Source organism: Elephas maximus, chromosome 22 (assembly GCF_024166365.1).
Source record: "Elephas maximus indicus isolate mEleMax1 chromosome 22, mEleMax1 primary haplotype, whole genome shotgun sequence".
Taxonomy (NCBI): domain Eukaryota; kingdom Metazoa; phylum Chordata; class Mammalia; order Proboscidea; family Elephantidae; genus Elephas; species Elephas maximus.
The window spans coordinates 45,635,499-45,651,327 of record NC_064840.1 but is presented as its reverse complement, the minus strand read 5'-3'; the positions used below and the strand labels follow the sequence as shown (position 1 = coordinate 45,651,327).

General features: G+C 44.1%; 1 protein-coding gene across 2 annotated transcripts in view; it reads left to right on the top strand.

The window, feature by feature from the left end:
- The window catches only part of EPHX2 (epoxide hydrolase 2), a 79,405-nt gene that overhangs the window by 33,593 nt on the left and 29,983 nt on the right, over positions 1-15,829 (top strand). For both annotated transcript variants that reach the window (XM_049865693.1, XM_049865694.1), the window contains 3 exons: positions 8,277-8,303; positions 11,191-11,276; positions 13,873-13,984. In XM_049865693.1, the coding sequence (XP_049721650.1) occupies positions 8,277-8,303; positions 11,191-11,276; positions 13,873-13,984 (225 nt within the window). The remainder of the gene's footprint in view (positions 1-8,276; positions 8,304-11,190; positions 11,277-13,872; positions 13,985-15,829) is intronic.

Here is a 15,829-nt window from a genome sequence, read left to right as displayed (position 1 = left end):
AACATTTCAAGATCTGTCCTGAAGCACAGTGCTGTCAGTGATAGGATAATACCCGTATGGTTACAAGGAAGACCAGTTGATATGACTATTATTCAAATTTATGCATCCACCAGTAATGCCAAGCATGAAGAAACTGAAGATTTTTACCAACTTTTGCAGTCTGAAATTGATCAAACGTGAAATCAAGATGCATTGGTAATTATAGATGATTGGAACGCAGAAGTTAGAAACAAAGAAGGAGGATACTTAGTTGGAAAATATGGCCTTGGTGATAGAAACAACGCTGGAGATGGCATGACAGAATTTTGCAAGACCAATGACTTTTTCATTGCAGATACCTTTTTTCAATGACATAAACACCGACTGTACACGTGGACCTTACCAGATGGAAAACACAGAAATCAAATCGACTACATCTGTGAAAAGAGATGATGGAAAAGCTCAATGTCATCAGTCAGAACAAGGGCAGGAGCTGACTGTAGAACAGACCACCCATTGCTGGTATGTGATTTGAAGCTGAAGTTGAAGAAAATTAAAACAAGTCCACGAGAGCCAAAGTATGACCTTCGGTATATCCCACCTGAATTTGGAGACCATGTCAAGAATAGATCTGATGTATTGAACACTAATGACCGAAGACAAGAAGAGTTGTGGGATGACATCAAGGACTTCATATATGCCCAAGCCAGGGTATTTTCAGTTGCTTCATATGCAAAAGGTCATTAAAAACACAGAAAAGAAAGAGAAGACCAAAATGGATATCAAAAGAAACTCTGAAACTTGCTCTTGAATGTAGAGTGGCTAAAGTGAATGAAAGAAATGATGAAAGAAAAAAGCTGAACTATAGGTCGGAATCAACTCCATGGCAACAGGTTTGGTTTTTTGGGGGGAGGGGATGGGCAAAATATTGAATGACATAGGAAGCATTAAAGGCAGATGGAAGGAATGCACAGAGTCACTGTACCAAAAGAATTGATCGACATTCAGCTATTTCAGGATGTAGCATATGATCGAGAGTTAATGATTTTGAAGGAAGATGTCCAAGCTGCACCAAAGGCATTGGTGAGAAAACAAGGCTGCAGGAGTTGACAAAATACCAGTTGAGATGTTTTTCAGCAAACGGATGCAGTGCTGGAGGTGCACACTCATCTATGCCAAGACATTTGGAAGACAGCTACCTGGCCAATCGACTGGAAGAGATCCATATTTATGCCTGTTCCAAAGAAAGGTGATCCAGCAGAATGTGGAAATTACCAAATGATATCGTTAATATCACACACAAGTAAAATTTTGCTGAAGATCATTCAAAAGCGGTTGCAGCAGTACATCGACAGGGAACTGCCAGAAATTCAAGCCAAATTCAGAAGAGGACGTAGAACAAGGAATATCATTGCTGATGTCAGATGGATCTTGGCTGAAAGCAGAGAATACCAGAAAGATGTTTACCTGTGTAAATGAATTTGACATAACAAATTCATAACAGATTATCAATAACATTGCAAAGAGTGTGAATTCAAGACCACTTAAATGTGCTCATGAGGAACCTGTACATAGACCAAGAGACAGTCATTTGAACAGAGCAAGGGGATACTGCATGTTTTAAAATCAAGAAAGGTATGTGTCAGCGTTGCATCCTTTCACCATACTTACTTAATCTGTATGAGCAGATAATCTGGAAAGCTAAGTATATGAAGAAGAATGTGGCATCAGGATTGGTGGGAGTCTGCAATATGCAGATGACACAGCCTTGCTTGCTGAAAGCAAAGAGGACTTGAAGCATTCACTAATGAAGATCAAAGACTACAGCCCTCAGTATGGATTACACCTCAACATAAAAAAAACAAAAATCCTCACAACTGGGCTAATAAGCAACATCATCATAAATGGAGAAAATATTGAAGTTGTCAAGGATTTCATTTTACTTGAATCCATAATCAACACCCATGGAAGTGACAGTCAAGGAATCAAATGACACATTTCATTGGGCAAATCTGCTGCAAAAGACCTCTTTAAGGTGTCAAAAAGCAAAGATGTCACTTTGAGGACTAAGGTGTGCCTGACTCAAGCCATGGTATTTTGAGTTGTTTCATATGCATGTAGAAACTGGACAAGGAATAAGGAAGACCAAAGAGGAATTGATGCCTTTGAGTTACGGTGTTGGCAAAGAATATTGAATATACCATGGACTGACAGAAAAAGAACAAATCTGTCTTGGAAGAAGTACAGCCAGAATGCTTCTTAGAAGCAAAGATGGCGAGACTTCATCTCATACTTTGGACATATTATCAAGAGGGATCAGTCCCTGGAGAAGGACATCATGCTTGGTGTCATGGATTAAATTTGTCCCCCCAAAATATGTGTCAACTTGGTTAGGCCATGATTCCCTTTATTTTGTGATTTTCATATGTGTTATAAATCATAATCTCTCCCTGTGGTTAAAGAGGATTAGGGTGGAATGTATCACCCTTGCTCAGGTCACATCCCTGATCCAGTGTAAAGGAAGTTTCCCTGGGGTGTGGGCCAGTACCACCTTTTATCTTACAAGTGATGAAAGGGAAGCAAGCAGAGAGTTGGTGACCTCATACCACCAAGAAAGGAGTGCTGGGAGCAGAGCACATCCTTTGGACCTGGGGTTTCTGTGCAGAGAAGCTCCTAGTCCAGGAGAAGATTGATAAGAAGGACCTTCCTCCAGAGCTGACAGAGAGAGAAAGCCTTCCTCTGGGGCTGATGCCCTGAATTTGGACTTCTGGCCTAGTAGACTGTGAAAAAAATAAATTTCTCTTTGTTAAAGCCATCCACTTGTGGTATTTCTGTTATAGCAGCACTAGATGACTAAGACACTTAGTAAAGTAGAGGGTCATCAAAAATGAGGAAGACCCTTGACGAGATGAATTGATACAGTGGCAACAATGGGCTGAAACAATGATGGTGAGGATGACACAGGACCAGGCAGTGTTTTGTTTTGTTTTGTAGTACGTAGGGTTGCTGTAAGTCAGAACTGACTTGACAGCACCTAATAGCGGCAACAAGAAACTGTAAACCCATTCACTCTAGATTTGTAGTTTTAGGATTCCAAATTAGGAATGTCAGAATAGAAACTAGCAATTACGATATTTTCTAAAGTTCATTAAAGTTGGGAAACTTGTCTAGTTGTCCCTTTCCTTACGTCTGACCTCAGGTTGATCTTTTAATCTTCCTAGGTCTCCACACTCTCAGGTGCAAACGTAATTGTTGGGCTTTGCGATATCCAAGACTGCTTCCAAATCTGATTATGAGTTCAGTTTGTTGGATGTGGAAATAAAATAGAACTCGTATCCAGACCCTCTGTGGTTAATTGGAAAATGAAAAGGAGTAGTTGCTTACATTCAAGTAAGGATGCTTAATCTATAGTGCATGGACCTGAAGGGTCCGTGAACACCCGGAAATGCACGCACAAGTTGAGGCGAAGGTGCTCATCTGCATTTTTTCTGGGAGAGAACTCAGAATTTTCATCAGCTGCCCTGACAGATCTGAGACAGACAGAAGCAACCAATGTAGTTGGTGGAAAAGGATAGGGAATATTTTGACATATTCTGTCTGTCTTCTGTCTCTTCTCTTTTTGGATTAAAAGCTCCCTAAGATCAGGGGTTTTGTCGGTTTCGTTCATTGCTGTATCCCCAGTGTCTGCATGTAATAGACTCAAGTAAAATTTTATTGGATGGATGGATGTGAAAGGGTTATGTTTTGGTGACTGAAGTATTTGGGATGAGAGCAATGGATGGGCAAATGCTGCTCTGCTGTGGGATGAAGGGCCAGTGATCTGCCAGGTGTAATTACGCTCCTCTTGCCTGGCCATACAGCAAAGGGCACTTAGCAACTATTTCAACAAATAGTTATGTGGGTTGGCCCCTGAGAAAGCGTGTGAATCCAGACCCTTTTTCCTGGAAACTATTTCCGCAGGATCAGGGATCATCCAGGGAGTAGGAGAATAAGGATATTGCTTGTTAGAAATGAAATTCTGGATGGCTCCAGGAGCAATACGAGATGCCGGCTATATCACTCCTGAAACCGTTAACATTGGGTATCAGTTCTCTAGGAATCCCTGGGTGGTGCAAACTGTTAACGCACTAGGCTACTAACCAAAAAGATGGAGGTTCAGATCCACCCAGATAACACCTTGGAAGAAAGGCTTGGCAATCCACTTGCAAAAAATTAGCCATCAAAAATCCTGTAGTGCGTAGCTCGACTCTGACCCACGTTGGGTTGACATGAGTTGGAGTCGACTTAACGGCAGCTGGTTTTTTGTTAGTTTCTTAGGCCTGCTGTAACAGATTACATAAACTCCAAGGTTTAAAGCAACAGAAATTTATTGACTTACGGTTCTGGAGGCTAGAAGTCAGATTTCAGGGTATGGGTAGAGCCATGCTCCCTCCAGAGGCTCTAGGGGGAGATCCTTCTTTGCCTTTTCCAGCTTCTGGTAGCCCTAGGTGTTCCTTGGCTTGTGGCAACATCCCTCTAGTCTCTGCCTCCATCTTCACATGACCATCTTCCCTCTGTGCCTTTGTCTCTTCTGTTTTTATAAGGATGACCTTGGAAACCCTGATGGTGTAGTGGTTAAGTGCTATGGCTGCTAACCAAAGGGTTGGCAGTTCGAATCCGCCAGGCACTCCTTGGAAACTCTATGGGGCAGTTCTACTCTGTCCTACAGGGTTGCTATGACTCGGAATCAACTTGACGGCACTGGGTTTGGTTTTTGGTTTTGGTTACCAGTCATATTGTATTAAGACCCACCCTATTTCCGGTATGACCTCGTGTTAACTGATAACATCTTCAGAGACCCTATTTCCCAAACAAGGTCACATTCACAAGTACCAGGGGTAAGGACTTCAGTGTATCTTTTTAGGGGACACAGTTCAACCCAAAACCCCTTGATTGCACTTTTGCCTATATCAGCTTCTGAAAGTTGCTGAAAAGCAAAATCCCATGTGTTAGTTTCCTAATGCTGCTATAACAGAAATACCTCAAGTGGGTGGCTTTAAAGAACAGAAATTTATTTTCTCACAGTTTAGGAGGCTAGAAGTCCGAATTCAGGGCACCAACTCTAGGGGAAACCTCTCTGTCAGCTCTGGGGAAAGGTCTTTGCCTCTTTGTAGCCTCTGTTCCTTTATTCCTTGGCAATCAGTCTTCATGTGGCGCGGTATCTGTCTTCCCCGCTTCTGTGCCTAATTTGTTTTTATATCTCAAAATCGATTGGTTTAAGACACACCCTACACTGATAGGGTCTCATTAACATAACAAAGAAAACCCTATTCCCAAATGAGATTATATCCACAGATATAGGGGGTAGTATTCCAATGCATATTTTGGGGAGACACAATTCAATCCATAACACCATGCATGGAGTTGCTCCCACACCAAGAACTGAGAACAAGCTGCAGAGATGAGGCCTCATCAGATAGCAGCCAGAGATCTGTCAGGTCTGAGAAGCCAGTTTGAGAATTCCAAAACTAAAAGAATAAAGAAAAAGGGAATGGGTAGATACTGTGAATAAGACTTTAGTGCTAAGTGTAGTTTTAGACATCATCGATTGGATGTCCATGAAAGGAGAATATACAGGGGTTCCTGTATTTATTTCATTTTCCGCGTTACTCTTTAATTGTTTCTGTAGCTGATGGTGGGCCCAGGTCTCTGCATTCACTGTAGTTGGAACATAATTCTCCACCCTAACACCCCATGGAGACCCAGAACCACAAGGCTCTCTCTGACCTTGGATGGACAGCTGGGTCTTAGGTTCTTATTGAGAACCCGAGGTGTGCTGCCCCCTTTGCTAGATGTGCCGTGGAATTTCTGAGAAACCTTCAGCCCAATTTCTCATTAGTGGGTTAGACTCTGGACACCATCCAGTGATTTTTCCCTTTTCTTTGGGGAAAGATGTAAATAACAAATAGTGAAGTAAGTTACAAGAATATCTATGTGCCTCCATCTTAAAAAAATAAATCATGCACATTTTAACCAGTAGAGCATATCATTCATGTTTTATTTTTTAATGCTGCTATCGGGGAATAAAGGAGCCCTGGTGGCATAATGGTGAAGTGTCGGCTGCTAACCAGAAAGTTGGTGGTTTGAACTCACCCATTGGCTCCACGAGAGAAAGACCTGGCAGTCTGTTCCCCTAAAGATTACAGCCTAGAAAACCCTTTGGGGGCAGTTCTACTCTATTACATGGAGTTGCTGTGAGTTGAAAATCGACTCGACAGCTCCCAACAACAGCAGCTGGGGAATAGTAAGGAACTTGTCCACTGATCATTCCCCAAATGAGGCTGTTACCATGGTCCTCAGTGTTCAGGGCAGGGTTGGGGACCCCTCAGTTTTTAGGGCCGGGTTGAGGGAAGAGGGCAACAAAAGGCATCAGAACACTCTGTAGCACCTTTTCCGTTTGAAGCAGTCACCTGGTTGTGGGGAAAACCCGTGTCTTCCCCATTTCCAAAAAAGGGTTGTCTATATCAGTCAGGCTTCCACCAGAAGACATTTTCCCAGCAGAAGACTGAAACGGGTAATATCTGAAAGCTAATGTTATTGAGGCAGAGAGTAAAAGGGCTGTTGGAAAACACTTTGACTTGTCCCTGCTCCTGTTTTCCTGAAATTCCCATCACATTGCTTAATTTAGTAGAACCAAAAATAGGCCTATCTCAAAGAGTGCTGAAAAATCACCATTAATTTTGGCAAGCACCTAAAACAGTAGGGAACTGAAACGTTTATTTACTAAGTCTTCAAATGCTTGCCAATAGCAATTTCACTAGCTCCTAAGGAGAGAATTTATCTGGAAAAGAAAAAACAAATGAACAATTCTCAGTTGGTAGAAAGAGGGATGGATACAAATGAGAAATATTTTAAAAGAAACTTATTGGTCTACATTGTGAAAAAGAAGGTTTTGAATATTTGAATTTTTGAAATCAGATTGACCTGGAATCAGTGTCAGTTCTACCACTACTACTAGCTGTGTGACGCTGGCCACGTGATTTAACCCATCTAAGCCTCAGTTTCCTCATTCAGTTTCCTCATCTGCAGCATGGAGGTACCACTCCTTACCCACAGCTGCTTATGAGGGTGAAATGAAATAATGGATGTGAGGTGGATTGCACAGTACCTGATACAGAGCAAAACCAAAAACCCATAGCTGTCGAGTCGATTCCAAGTCATAGTGACCCTATGAGACAGAGTAGAACTGTCCCGTAGGGTTTCCAAGGCTGTAAATCTTTATGAAGCAGACTGCCACATCTTTCTTCCATGGAGTGGCTGGTGGGTTTGAACTGCCAGCCTGTTGGTTAGCAGCTGAGTGCTTAACCACTGCTCCCCCAGGGCTCCTCATTGCAGAGCAAGGGGTCGATAAATGCAGTTTTATAGACATTTTTCATTGTAACAAATGCAGGCCCCTCACATTGGCTCAGGTAAAAAGGGAGGGTTTTGCCAAGTTAGAAGGGTGGGGCTGGGAAAGAGAAAGCCGGTATTGGAGGTGATTTCTTCCCTGCAGGAGCCAAATGGCTTGTCATGTCTCAGATTAATTCTTGCCACACTCTGTGCAGTTCCCTCCTCAAGCCTATGCCCAGGAGGATTCCCTTACTTGCTCATTTTGCATATGGCCCCAGCTCTGATTCTCCATAACCTTCATTGCCTGCACCTTCACACATCTCCAACACTTGGTGGTTGCTGGCCAGTGTGGCCAGGTGCCCATCCCTGGGGCAGCCATCTGTATGGGGGAAAGTAAAGGCAGGCAAGCAGCAAACCTCTCCAGAGCAGTTGTCTTCTTCCCTCCACCAGCGGCTGGGGGATGGGGGAGAACAGTTGCAGTAGAGTTGATTTTGACTCATGGCAACCCCACGTGTGCCAGAATAGAACTGTGCTCCTTAGGATTTTCAGTCGTTGATTTTGGGGAAGTAGATTGCCAGGCCTTTCTTCCAAGGTGCCTCAGGGTAGATTTAAACCTTTAGCCTTTCAGTTAGAAGCTGAGCATGTTAACTATTTGCACCACCCAGGGACTCTAGAGAAGAAGCCATGATTACTGTCCTAGAGGAGCTTAAAATCTTGCAGTGAATATCGCCAACCTAGAGATGCAAACCAACACATACTAAATACTTCCCCGTGCATGTTTGAAGTCAGCCTGGTTAGTCAGAGGATGCTGGAAAGCAAAGGGTGTTAACTCAAAGGCTAGTGAACCGATTGAAGGCAAACACAGTCTCTCTGATCTAGACATATCTGACGGTGTGGATTTAAGTTCCAATTTTTCTTTTCTTTCTTAGGAGATGATAACCTTCTTGGATAAGTTGGTAAGTAATTCCCAATTGTGAACTGATCTCTTGGGAGAATTTTACTTGGGCATGGGTAATTAAGGAAAAGATATAAACCTTCTTTGAAGGCATCAACTGGGAGAGACCTAGGGGAGAGGTAGCAAGGGCAGGGCAAGGCACACTGGGAGAGGGTGGGGCGGGGGGGCTGTGGTGTGGTTGGTGGGAGGAGTTACAGGAATTACAGCAGCAGAAGACAGCAAAGAGCAAGGAGTGGTGGAGAGCAGGTTTTTGTTGTTTGTCAAACTTTTTAATGAAGAGCATGTTCCAGGGAATAGCAGTAGATGCCTTTGCCGACTTTGAGCCAGGGTGGAGAGCCTTGCATATCAGGAAGAGAAATTTGGAATATATCCTATAGGCTAATTTTTAAAAATTGTTTTAAAAATGTAGGTAACACGACATTTGCCAATTCATTTTTCACGTGTACAGTGAGACCAATTACATCAATCATGAGCAACCATCATCAATATTTATTGCCAGTTTTCCAGCACTATAAACAGACATTTGGTGCTTCCTAGGTAATAATTCCCTCTTTCCCCACCCTCCCTCCCCTGGTGACCAGTAGTAAACTCTGTGATCTCTATGCATTTGCTGTTGGCTAATGTTTCATAACCTTTCAAAACTTATATCCCTTTTGCTAAATCTAATGCCTTGATTTAATGTTATTTGGAATGTCAAAATCAAACGTGACAAATGAAACAAATCAAGCAGTGATGATTAGAGAATATGCGTTTTTAAGTACACACACTATTCCGGAAATTTCACCTCTGTAGCACCCTCCACCTCCCCATATTAGGTCTCGAAGTCAGAATGAAAACACTGCAGAATGGCCCGAAGGGGAGAAGAACAGTGACAGTAGAGGGATAGGTAAGAGAGACTCACAAAGAAGCAGGAGTTAGTGCCTGCTAATTAGATGTGGGAGTTGAGAGAAGAATCTGAGATGATTAGTGAGCTTTAGTTCCACAGTAAGGCACTATGCCAGCAATTGTAGAAGATGAGGTGAAGATGTTATGGTCCCTGCCCTCTGCAGGTTCTCAGTGTCATGGAATTGGTTTGGGGTGTGATGGGGACATCTAAGAGGACATGGCCCAGCGTGGCTGCCCCAGCTGTAACTCTGTATGACTTTTTATCTAAAACACTTTAGCTGGCTGAGAACAGCCCCTTATTCCAGTTGTTGACAGAGAGAGACTCTGTGGTTGCTGGCCAGATGTGTCATTCATGGGACGCATAGGGAAGAGTGGGGCAAACTTCAGATTAGGGCTCATCTTCCACCTGAAGATGGTAGTTGAAGCCATTGGAATAGATGATTGCTCCAAGGACAGTGTTTGTAAAGGCACAGGATCATGAGGGCTGTGATGTGCAGTACTACCTTTTAAGAGGTACAGGAGGGCAGGGACTTAGTGAAGTCAGAAGAATCTGGAGAGTATGGGGCAGAGAAGCCACGGGAAGGAAGTTTGAAAGGAAGGGCCCAATGCTGCAAAGCAGTCAGAAAGGTGAGGACTGAGAAAAAACTATCGCTGGTGATTAATAACCTTTAAAAGGGGTGGCAGGGAAGAAGCCAAGCTATAGGTACTTAGGAAGATAGCTAGGAGGCACCTGGTACAGACCATGATGGGAAGTTTGACAAGACAAAGGAGACAGAAGTATGCAAGGAGCTGAGGCAAGGAACCACATTTCAAGACGGTGAAGAAGCTGGGGAGATCTGAAAGACCCTTATGTGGTTGAATGGATGCAGTGTGGGGAAAAGGAGAGAGCCCAAGTTTAGGTTTCAGAGACCTGGGTTTGAGCTGTGGCTCCAGCGCTTACCATCTGTGTGACCTTGGTCAAATCGCCTAACCACTGTGAGCCTGCCTTACTTATAAAATGAGTATTGGAAGGTTACTGAAAGTATTCCAGATAATGGATGTAAACACTTAGCACAGTGCCTGGGATATAGTAGGTGCTCAATAAAAGCGAGCTGTTGTCATTGCTAGCAGCAGCAGAAAGGAAGGTACAGGTAGAAAGGGAGAGATTAACGATGCTTTTGTGAAGGCAGGAAACTTCGAAAAGAGTGGAGGGGGGTAGAATCATAATCACTTAAAGAAAGATTAACACGATGTCTTAGTTATCTAGTGTTGCTATAATAGAAATAGTATAGGTGGGTGGCTTTAATGAACAGAAATTGATTTTCTCATAGTTAAGGAGGCTAGAAGTTGGAATTCAGGATGCCAGCTCTAGAGGAAGGCTTTCTCTTGTTGTCGGGTTTGGAGGAAAGTCCTTGCATTTCCAGCCTCTGTACCTGGGTTCCTCAGTGCATATCTTCCCCTCCGTTTGTGCTTGCTTGCTTGCCGAATCTGCACTTCTATATCTCAAAAGAGATTGATTTAAGACACATCCTACACAATACTGCATCACTGACATTACAAAGAAACCCACTTCCAAATGGGATTATAACCACAGGTTTAGGGGTTAGGGTTTACAACCCATATTTTGGGGGGGACACAGTTCAATCCATACCACATGGAATATGAGGAGGTAACACATACTTCCTTCAAGACAGAAGAGAGGAAAAGACAGAATCAAAGCGAATTCTGATTTGAGGGAGGGTAGATGGGGAGAGAGAGCTCATGGCCAGTGGCCTCAGTCTCTTAGGAAAATTAGAGACGTCATTCGTTTAGAGTATGTGTGGGGCCCGTGTTGTGTGGGAAGGGAGGCTTGAAGAGAGTGGACTGTGGAATCGCTCCTGTGGGGTGGGCGAAGGGAACCCTAGGAAGTGAATGAAAGGATTGGTGCTGAGGGAGAAGCCTAGTGGGAGCAAGAGGCCTCAGGGTCTCAGCACTACATGCCAGAAACCTGCCCTCATGTGGCCCCCTTCTTTGTTTTTCCCCAGGGTATCTCTCAAGCAGTGTTCATTGGCCACGACTGGGGAGGCCTGCTGGTGTGGTACTTAGCTCTCTTCTTCCCTGAGAGAGTGAGGTAATTAGGCCAGGAGCAGCAAATTAGTTTGGATAAGACTAAACTGGGAGCAGAGGCCTAGAAACTCATTAGAATTGTTTCAGATGCCTTTAACTTGCAGAAAACTCCCTCAACTCAAATAGCTTATCTAGGAAGGTAACACGTTAGTTCTTTAGTGCCCATTGACACGTTAACAAGGAGAATTTAATGAGCTAATGTCTTAGGAAGCAAGGCTGTCCCGATAGTAGTGGGACAAGTAGGAGCCTGAGTAGCCAGTGGGAACACAAGAGAATGGTGGTTGACTTTGAGGGGGCGTAGGTAAAACAGCAGGGGTGATAGATTCATAGAATCAAGCCCAAGAAAGACTTTAGCCCTGCACTGGGGGTCTGGAAATCTGGCCTTTAATTCTGATCTGAACTGACTGTGTGACAAATCGTTTCACCTCCTAGGTTTAATTAAAAAACAAAACAAAACAAAAATCTAGTTGCTATTGAGTCAGCTCCAATTCATGGTGACCCCATGTGTGTCAGAGTAGAACTGCACTCCATAGAGTTTTCAAGGCTATGACCTTTGAGAAGTAGATTGCTAAGTCTGTCTTCCAAGGGGCCTTTGGGTGGATTCAATCCGCCAACCTTTTGGTTAGTAGCTGAGCATTTAACCATTTGCACTACTCAGGGACTTCTAGGCTTTGATTAAAACAAAAAAAAAAAAAGCCCATTGCCATCGAGTCGATTACCAACTCAGCGACCCTATAGGAAAGAGTAGAACTGCCCCACAGGGTTTTCAAGGAGCGGCTGGTGGATTCGAACTGCTGATCTTTTGGTTAGCATCCAAGCTCTTAACCACTGTGCTGCCAGGGCTCCAGGCTTTGGTTACCACCTTCAGAAGGCTGTGCAAATGTGAGACTAGAATGGCATTTCAGCATCACTCCCATGTCAATCATAATCATTATGATGTCATTACATTTCAAGGCACCAGGAGGAGCTGGTTTTGAACCAGAGTTGGACAAGCTTTGTGGCTACACCCCAGTGAAGCCAGCAAGCTAAAGTTAAAGCCCATCAGGCTTACCTTGGTCAGATCTTAAAAAAGTAAACAAGCATCACCCTTAGCAGCCATCCGCATTTCCCTAACTAACCAAGTTTTTTTGTTTTTTAATTTGAGTATGTTTATGAGAATGGAACCACCAGAGGACTTTGTTCAGCTTCAACCCCAGCCCAAATGGTGGGACCGTATCAAAGAATAAAATTAACTGAATGTTTCCTGAGATACTTTTTAAAGTTTTCACACAGTTGTTCTGATCTCCCTGGCTTCTGTCTGGCTTCTCTCCGTCCTGTCTTTCATTCAGAGTGGAAATAAAGAGCTCGGTTCTTAAGTCTAGGGTTTACTGGAAAGTTACTCTCTCGGACTGTATTAGATGTGTCTTGAAGTGAGCAAAAGGAAATATGGCAACAAGCATAGGTCACTACCTTCAAGGAAGCACCTGTGAGAAATTTTTTAAAAATTAAGATGAGCAAAGTGGGGCCAGAGATCACCCACACCACTTTGTAGTATCAGATGAAGTTTTGCCCAGAATAACATCAGATCCAAACAACGAAACATGCTCTGGTTTCAAACCTCTCTTATTCTTGGCATTCTCATCATGTCCATCATTACTTCTCATAGTGGTTGCCCCTCCTCCAACCGCCACCACCAAGGCAGTGTATTACTGCACTGTTAGGTTGGAGGGAGGAAGCCGAGACCTCCCTCCAGGTTGTAGAGAGGTGGGACACAGCATTTCTGGCAAAGCTGTTATTTATGAACGTTGTTGACAACATGGATCTTCACATTTCTAGCCCAATAACGAGGAGGGAAAAAAGCCCGCCTTTCTGTGGAGCATTTCCTTTAATCTTTGGTTTTGGCTTTTTGCTGAGACAAGTTGTAGGTGTCGCTCACCTGTTTAATTTAAGACCTGCTGACCTGTTTGGCAACAGTACCCTTTTACAGCCTTTCTCTGTCAGTCACTTGGAGATTGTACTGGTTTCCTAGGGCTGCCACAACAAATATCACACACTGGGTGGTTTAAAATAAGAGAGATTTATTGTCTCAGTTCTGGAGACTAGAAATCCAAAATGAAGGCGCTGGAAGGGCGATGCTGCCTGTGAAGGCTCTAGGGAAGGACCCCTCCTTGCCTTTTCCAGCTTCCGGTAGCCCTGAGTGTCCCTTGGCCTGTAGATGATTCACTGCAATCTCGGCCTCCATGGTCACGTGGAGTTCTTCCTAGCGTGTCTCTGTTTCTTCTCTTTTCATAAGAACACCAGTCATATTGGATTAGAGTCTGTCCTACTCCAGTGTGAGCTTTTTTAACTAATTACATCTGCAAAGATGCTATTTCCAAACAAGGTCACATTTATAAATACCAGGGGCTTAGGGCTTAAATGTATCTTTTTGGAAGACACAAATCAACTCATAACAGAGATTTTGCTCCCAAAAAGAGGCTGTGGTTTAGCTTTTTCTAATATACTTTTCCCTTGCTGAGCTTCAGTTTCAGCATGTAAGGTCCCTTCTTTTTCTTGTAGCCTGTTCTTACAGAGTATACTGTATTTTAGTACCTTCTATTCCCTTTTTTTTTTTTTTCTAGGGCAGTGGCCAGTCTGAATACTCCCTTCAAGCCGATGAATCCTGATGTGACCCTAATGGAGACGATCAAAGCCAATCCTCTTTTTGATTACCAGGTCTACTTCCAACAACCAGTAAGTTTGTGCGCGTGGGAGCAAGCATACCAGCAGTGTTATTTTTTTGTTCCCTTTCTGTCTGTCCTCCCTCTTTGTTTTACTTGTCTCTTTCTGCTTTAATTTTCTGTGCCGTGTGTCAGAAATGATTTTGCAAATTGGCTCAGCCAGAACTGGTTTCACATCTCAATTGGTCCTTTCCAGGTATTGGTACGTTTCTGTGTGTGTGCTTGGGGTGGGGTGGGGGTGCCCTGGATTTTCCTGCTTCTCCTAAGCTGTGGAGTGGAAGACTAAGAGCTGGTCTGGAGCCCCACCCTCTTGATTTCCACAGAATGTCCTTGACTGAGAGGCTAGTGAAGCCCTGCCTCTCTTGTTGGTGAGAACTCCTGTCCTCTTACCTGGGACCTAGTATCTCTGGTTACTGAAAAGTAAGGTTTGTTTTTGCAGAGAGCACCAGGTCCCCTCAGTATCAGCCCACATGCCGCCAAGCCAAAGGTGCTTTTCAAAGATGCCCCCTGGCCCTGGGTGATATGTGTGATGGGAATTGCTGCCACTTTTTACTGGGATTCACTGAGAACACAGTTGTGAACTCAACGCTGGGACCAACTTCACCTGGCCTTGGTGCCCCTGCAGCTGCCTGCTACTCTGGGCCCCAATGTCCAGCTACAACTGGGTAATTTCAGAAAGAATAGAAGATGTTTCCTTAACTCTCCAAAACGAGACAAATGGGTTAGGTTAATTAATGAAGAGCATGGGAGCATCTCCCACATTTCTCACCTACCTTAGCCTTAGCCCTGCCCTTCTCTGCTCAGGAGGCACCAGGACTAGTGAGTATCACAACCATCACAGCTTCAACCAGCGACTTTCCTCTAACAATTATTTTAGTATGTAAGATGGCACCTGTGTAAGAGTAACTTTTTGATGCAGGCAGTAACCTGGATCAGTCAGTAAGACACCAAAAGCCCCCAGCAGCATTATGAAAAGAAGCTCAACAACCCACCTCCCAAATTAAGGCCAGGGCCCTGTCCTACCACAGCCTGGTTTGTAGGAAGCTGTGTGCTTCCCTCAGCTTAATTGAATCAAAATGTCTCCAATTAGTTTGAAGTGGTCTTGAGCTTGAGGGCTGGCAGTGATTGAATGAGTGAAGGGATAGGGTCAGTGTTCCTGGTGGGAGGGAACAGAAGGATGGTGGGTGGGAGGGAACAGAAGGATGGTGGGCAGGTGGGAACAGGGTGTGGGAAGGGTGGGGACTCCAAGAAGCTGGCCTCTTTGAGTAGGACCCAGGCAGGTGGGATGTGCTTAGGGTCCCGGTGCCAGGGCTTGAAAGTGAGCCCAATTTGTACTTGATGTCAAGAGCAGTGGAGAATCATTCTGAGTTCATCACCCAGTCATGAATGGCCCTGTGAAAATTATTTCAACTGGACCGGAAGTCAGAATCCCATTTTGAGATGTGATTCACTGATTGTCATCCTTTCCCAGAACGATTGCTTCACACATGTACGTCTCTAACTAGTGAAGCATCTGGCAGTGGGGAGAGAAATAAAGTGTTGTTTTAGGGCTTTGGGGGTACAGTGGCGGTTCAGCGATAGAATTCTTGCTTTCCATGAAGAGAACCTGGGTTCAATTCTAGCCAGCTTACCTCATAGGCAGCCACCACCTGTCTGTCTATCACTAGAGACGTGTGTTGCTATGATGCTGAGCAGGTTTCAGTGCAGCTTCCAGACTAGGACAGGCTACGAAGAAAGGTCTGGTGATCTACTTCTAAAAATCAGCCAGTGAAAACCCTATGGATCACAGCGGTCTGGTCTGTAACCAGTTATGAGGATGGCATTAGGACTGGGCTGCATTTTGGCCTGTTGTGCATGG